Consider the following 6,614-nt stretch of genomic DNA (forward strand, 5'->3'; position numbering starts at 1 on the left):
CAGTGTGTATGCGTGGAGGGCTTCCGAGGCCCCGACTGCGCCATCCAGACGTGCCCAGGGGACTGCCGGGGCCGCGGAGAGTGCCGCGAGGGCAGCTGCGTCTGCCTGGAGGGCTATGCGGGGGAGGACTGCGGGGAAGGTGAGCTCGGCCTTTCCAGTTTGCTCCTCGGGGATGGGACCTGAGCCGGGGAAGGCTGGGCCCCGGGCCTAGGAGCCCAGCTGCTGGAGGAAGAGTGGAGGGAGGTCATATATGCGGGGAGCCAGTCCACCAGGGGCAGGGGAACCAGGGTGCACGCCTGCAGCAGGACCTGCTTCAGGTACCTGATGAGCAGGCGGGGCCTCCTGGGTTGCTTTTACTAGTAGGGAGATTCTGTGTTCCTGGCGCTGGGGGAAGCAGGGCCTGCTCTGACCTCTGCTAACTGCCCCACCCCCACGGGGCAGTGTGAGCTGGGACTGATCTCAGTGCAGCCTGTGATGTGGGCATCAGGTGGGGCTGCCTTGGGCTAACCAGAGTCTATATCCCATTCTCGTGGGCAGAGGTGCCAGCCATTGAGGGCATGAGGATGCATCTCCTGGAGGAGACGACGGTTCGGACAGAGTGGACCCGGGCTCCGGGCCCGGTGGATGCCTATGAGATTCAGTTCATCCCCACGGTGAGAGCCACGCCAGGAGGGGCTGCGGGGCCAAGAGGGGCTGCAGGGAGGCCGGGGAGGGGCTCACCGTGCAGGTCCTTCCAGGTCATCAGTGGTTGAGTGCAGACAGCTGGGCCCCTGAAGCTGCTGTGAGGTCTGGTCCTGCCCACATGGGCGCAGAGCCTTCCAGCAGCTGGCCCACTGCTGCTGGGACACCTCTGGCCGCGGAGCTCAGTTCTCTGAGGCTGTCCCGTGCTGCGTGGGGCATCACTGTTAGGCAGTCTTCCTGCTGACGCCGAGTCCAAATCGGCCCCACTTCCACGCCCACCAGTGGCCTCACCACAGCCAGGGACCTGCTCCGCCTGCCCTGCACCCTGCACCACGGGCTTTCGGGGGGCTGGAGACGTGGGCATCACGTCGCCCTTCATTCTCACGGGCAGATCCCGCTGGTTCCTAGGACTCTGGTCTTGAATGCTGCACTCCCAGAGTTCCCTCTTCTAGTGCCTCTCGCTTTGTGCATTTGTTGCTGAAACATGAGAGCAGAAAAGAGCCCAGTCGCTCACTGGCTAACTCTGGAGACCCAGGTATTTTTCTCAGAGTTGACATGTGTTAACTTGTGGTCAGACTGTCAGCTGTTTTGATCATATTTGTTTTTCAAATAAACTTTTTGTTATAAAACGTATATAGACAGTGTAGGAACTTTAGAAAACATCCTATATAATAAAAAGCTAATATGCAAATTGACCAAACAGGGAATGACCCATTGCTATGATGCGCACTGACCACCAGGAGGCAGACGTTCAATGCAGGAGCTGCCCCCTGGTGGTCAATGCACAGCAGTGGTGGCGGGAGCAGCCTACAGGCAGCGCTAAGGATGTCTGACTGTTGGCCATCAGTCGGACATTCCCCCCCCCCACCCCGAGTGCATGAATCTTGTGCACTGGGCCTCTAGTACAGTGATGGCAAACCTTTTGAGCTCGGCGTGTCAGCATTTTGAAAAACCCTAACTTAACTCTGGTGCCGTGTCACATATAGAAATTTTTTGATATTTGCAACCATAGTAAGACAAAGATTTATATTTTTGATATTTATTTTATATATTTAAATGCCATTTAACAAAGAAAAATCAACCAAAAAAATGAGTTCGCGTGTCACCTCTGACACGCGTGTCATAGGTTCGCCGTCACTGCTCTAGTAGATAAATAAGGAAAAAAGAAAGGAGAAAGGAAAAAAGACAGCATTGAACTATATTCACTTTTTTAGCCTAAATATAGGGCTTGGCAGTTGGCTCTGTTCAATGTTATCTTTTTCGGTTTGGGCCAGGCTGCCCAGGCTGTTGCATGACTTGGAGTCTGTGAAGTGGTTCCCGCCTCAGTGCCTTGCAAAGCAGCCTTTCTCTGTCTCCTTCCAACTCGCTCTTAAAGTATGTGGGGGCACCCTAAGGACAACGCCTTCGGCCTCTCGTATCAGCACCTCCCTCCATGCCTTCGTGCCCTTTCATGATGTGTTTGGTCTCCCAGCCCCAAATCATCTGACATTTCTACTGTCCAACTCATGTTCTCCTGCACCGCCCCACAAATGTCGTGGTGCGTAGGCCATGTCACCCTCATCTCTGCCCAGCCAGGACTCTGGAAGCATAAATAACTCCCAGGGCCCAAACCCAAGGAAGGTTCGGGGACAGAAGGGGCAGCGCCGAGGTGCCGCTGCCACCCCACCCCACTGGCCCGGCGATTCTTGCCCCCAGGCCAGCCCCTGCCGTGTTCTGTCCCTCCTCACCCCCGAGAATGGCGGAGATAGAAGCCCTTTGCTGTAGAACCAGGATAGCTGGGCGTTTTTTTCTTCTGTTTTAGACAATTTTTTCTTGGTATAAAAATAATTTAATCACAAGACAAGAATTTGGCAACTAGAAAAAAACACAAATAATTCCTGGCTGCTTCACACTAAAATAACACTGTTAACATTTTTAAGTGTTTCTCCCACTCTCTTCTCTGTGTATATTATTTACATAGTTCTCATCTTGAGAGGGTGGGACTTTTAGAAGGAACTTTCCAAAGAAACTTGAGGGAAAGTGGAATTAAAATAAGCACTTGAGATGGAAGGAGCGTGCAGGGCAGCACAGTCCCCCAGTCGCGAGATACAGCCCACTCCCGGGTGTTCTCAAGAAGCGGGGCTTCCCAGCGAAGCCCTTGGCTTCCTCCCTCACCACGGGGCTGGGTGGCGCTGAGCTGGCTGTGCCCGGCGTGGCCACGCTGTCAGCTCATGTGCTCTGCTCTGGGTTCGGTCCTGTCACATTCCGGTTCTGTCTGAGCCCGGGTGTGAGGGACGCGCCTGTAAACTTGGACCCCAAGTGCTCCTATTGGGCTCCCCGTAGCCTGTGCTGCCGGCCTGCACACTATACTCTCTGCACCCTCTGTGGCTGGCCCCTGGAGTCGCGCCTCCCGCCTTGGCCAGTGCTCTCTGTCCATTTCTGTTGGCACAGGATATATTCTGGCCACTGCCATCTTCCTAGAAGCCTGCCTGTCTCTACCTTCCCAGAAGCACTTTCCTCTTGGAGCTCACACTCTGCTAATCCTGGCCAAGGACACGCCTCGCTATTGGGATGATTTTCGGAACACCAGAGAGGAGCAGTCTTCTCTCTGTATAGTGGCATTGTTATGCTGACTTAGTGGTTCTCAAAGTGTGTTCCCTGGATCTGCAGCATTGGCACCACCTGGGAGCTGGTTAGATGTGCCAAGTGTTGGATCTGACAGTGGTGCCAGATCTACTGACTCAGCAGCTCTGCAGGTGGAGCCCCACAACCTGTGTTGCAACCAGCCCTCCAGGTGGTTCTGATGCACCCCAAACCTGAGGACCACTAACTTAAGGAATGTTGCTATTTTGCAAAATGCTGGCTCCTCGATGAGTGAGAGAAAGCATGAGGAAGCTGAGGGCGGTGACCCGGAGCAGGAAGAGGTCCATGTAGTCCTTGTCTGGGTGTATTCTGCAGCCTGGGGACCAGGGCTACGCCAGTTGTCATTGGGACACAAGACCTTGCAGCCTCAGAAAAGTTTGTATTTGAGTTTGGTCTGAAGAGGGGGATGAGGGGGAGGTAAGCTCCAAGAACCAGCCAAGGTGGAGTCCCCCACCTGGGGCTACAAGGTTGATTTCAAGAATAGGGCTAGAAACTAGCCAAGGACAATCAGTGAAGCAGCCTCGCTTTTACAAGGGCAGCGCCACCTGGCAGCATCTGGCTAGAGAGCCTGCCTCAGACCGGCCCGATGTGCTGATGGCGGGACCCTCAGGGAACTGTTCCGGAGTGGGTCTCAGGGGGGACTAAGGTGTAAAAAGGTTCGTGTAGATGATTTGAAGGGAGAAGGAGATGTTGGGATGGGCCTGTCTCGCTGAAAGGACAAGCCATTACAGGCATCGTTAGGGAGCAGCCAAGGTGTGTGTGAGTGAGTGTATGAGTGGGAGTGTGTGTATATGGGTGTGAATGTGTGTGTGAAAGTATGTGAGTGTATATGAGTGTGAATGTGTGTGTGAGTGAGGGTGTGGAAGTGTGAGGGTGTGAGTGTAAGTGTGAGCGTGTGTGTGTGGTGGGTTGGGGGAATAAAGGGTGACAGAGTTAAGTCATGGGAAGGATGAGGATTCCATAGGCCTTTAGTTGAGGTCAACCCCAGGGCTCCTAGGTGGGGTATCCTAGGGCGGGGTGAGCAGGAGCGGGTCGGGGTCCTATGTGCCCAGGACACCTTTTCAGCCAAGAAAACTCCGACAAAGCTTTATTCACCCTCAACCTAGAAATCTCTGCGTGGCCTCTCATGGGGTTCGATACTTTGCTGTTTTCTGTGTTGGTTCCCCACCAGTTCTGCTGGTTTAGGAGAGTACCTTTTGAAATTTCCAATCCTACTTGGCTGACTGGAGGTGTCCCCATTACAGCCAACATAGCTCAGCGGAACAGAGCGTCCTCCTCGGCGGTCCAAGCTGGACGGCCCGGGAGATGTGGGGCGGTTGGGCTGCTCACAGATGTCCAGTTCCTTGTCCCCTGCGGCTGGCACCCCAGGACACCCTGTCTGCGCAGGGGCCGGCAGCTTTCCTGTGGGGTCCCCGTGGATCTTGAGAGACCTCAGACGTACACTTGGAGGAGGGTTGTTCCTCCCCGGCATGGACCACACGTAGAGATTTGGTTTAGGCTCCAGTAAAACTGAACCCGTGGCCATGCATTTCGCCTCCAGAGCATGAGCTGTCTGAGGACAGGGGCCGCACCTTCTGTTTTTGTGTCTCCATGCCCAGCACGGCGCAGGTACGAAACCGGGGGACGTTTGTGGAACTCTGAGCCGACGGGCCTTTTTGTGAGGAGACAAGAGAAGTGCCTGGAGGACAGGGGTCACGCCCACATTGCACAGCGGGGCAGGGTCTGCGGGAGGCTCAGGCTGGGCAGATGGTTAAGGAGGAAGTGAGGCCTGAGGGGCATCCCTGTCCCCTTCATCTGTCCCGACCAGAGTGAGCTGAGAAGCCCGTCCGCCAGGAAGTCAGGGCTGCAGGGCTGTGCGGTGGCATCTGGCAGACAGCTGATGGACGGCCTCTGAGCCCACTGCCCGGGGCCCCGTGAGCTCACGCACATACAGGGCCTCGGACAGGAGATGCCTGGAGAAGGTGTCCCAGGCGTGTTGCTGTCACCGGCCGGGCTCCCTGCTGTCAGGGCCCAGTTCTGCACAGGCCCAGCTGACACCGCTTGGAGCTGGAGTCGGGAGAAGGGGGATTGAGTGGCAGGGCAGAGTGCCAGCCCTGACCCACCCGGTGCTCTCTCTCCTGCAGCCAGAGGGCGCGAGCCCGCCGTTCACTGCGCGGGTGCCCAGCTCTGCCTCCGCCTATGACCAGAGAGGACTGGCCCCCGGGCAGGAGTACCAGGTCACTGTCCGCGCCCTTCGAGGGACCAACTGGGGCCCTCCTGCCTCCAAGACCATCACCACCAGTGAGAGCAGGGGCTGTGGGCGGGTGGAGATGAGGGGGGTAGCCAGGACTCTGCCCTCCAGGAGGGTTTGGATGGGTTCGGGGCGGGCTGGGGTGGGACAACGCTCTTAGAAGGAAAGCTGGGGGCTGAAGAAGCAGACCCCGCCTGATCCCCCTCTCTCTCACCCGGCTAGTGATCGATGGCCCCCAGGACCTCCGGGTGGTGGCCGTGACGCCAACCACACTGGAGCTCAGCTGGCTGCGCCCCCAGGCCGAGGTGGACCGATTCGTGGTGTCCTACGTCAGTGCTGGCAACCAGAGGGTGCGGCTGGAAGTGCCCGCCGAGGCGGACGGGACACTGCTGACTGACCTGATGCCAGGCGTGGAGTACGTGGTGACCGTCACCGCGGAGCGGGGCCGGGCAGTGAGCTACCCGGCCTCTGTCAGGGCCAACACAGGTATGGCGCCAGGGCGTCGGGAGGCCTGGTTTCTGAGTGTGGAGCCCCTGCCTTGGGAGCCCCGTAAGGCTCGCAGCTCCCCTGGGTGCACCTGGCAGGGCGCTGGCAGCGCCAGGTCCCGGAGGCAGGCTGCCGCCCCTGACAGCAGTGAGCAGGAGCTGCCGCCACCCTCCGGATGGGGAGCCACCCTCTGAAATGGGGACCCTCCTGTAGTGGTCAGACGTGTGGGGACTAGAATTAGGCAGCGCGGAGACCAGCCTCGGGTTGGCTTTAGGGCCGCGTTGGGGGTGAGGTCTCATGGCAGCAGCTCCCACTAACCTAAGGTCTCCTGACAGATGCCTGCACCTCTTTCCCTGCGGCAGAGGGACACCGCTTGCTGTGGCCCCCGCTCTCCTCCCGCTCCCCGCTCCCCGTCTCTCCTTCAGACACCGCCCCGCCGCCGCGGGCTTCTCTTCTCTCTAGGGCACCGCAGTGGCTGGAGGGCGAGGGGTGAGGGCCCTGGGACACTAACTCCTTTCTCTCGTGCTCCTTCCAGGTGGGGCTGGGGCCAGGGATCCGGCCTCGGCTCGGCTCCGGCGGGAGGGACAGGGCAGCC

General features: G+C 58.0%; 1 protein-coding gene across 1 annotated transcript in view; it reads left to right on the plus strand.

Moving 5' to 3' along the window:
• Window positions 1-6,614, plus strand: part of TNXB (tenascin XB) — a gene marked incomplete at its 3' end in the record, with an annotated part of 89,518 nt that overhangs the window by 2,459 nt on the left and 80,445 nt on the right. Inside the window, exons 3-6 of the mRNA XM_014534508.1 lie at window positions 4-139; window positions 538-653; window positions 5,427-5,583; window positions 5,756-6,019. Of these exons, the coding sequence (XP_014389994.1) occupies window positions 4-139; window positions 538-653; window positions 5,427-5,583; window positions 5,756-6,019 (673 nt within the window). The remainder of the gene's footprint in view (window positions 1-3; window positions 140-537; window positions 654-5,426; window positions 5,584-5,755; window positions 6,020-6,614) is intronic.

The sequence above is a fragment of the Myotis brandtii genome, unplaced genomic scaffold (assembly GCF_000412655.1).
Source record: "Myotis brandtii unplaced genomic scaffold, ASM41265v1 scaffold130, whole genome shotgun sequence".
NCBI lineage: Eukaryota > Metazoa > Chordata > Mammalia > Chiroptera > Vespertilionidae > Myotis > Myotis brandtii.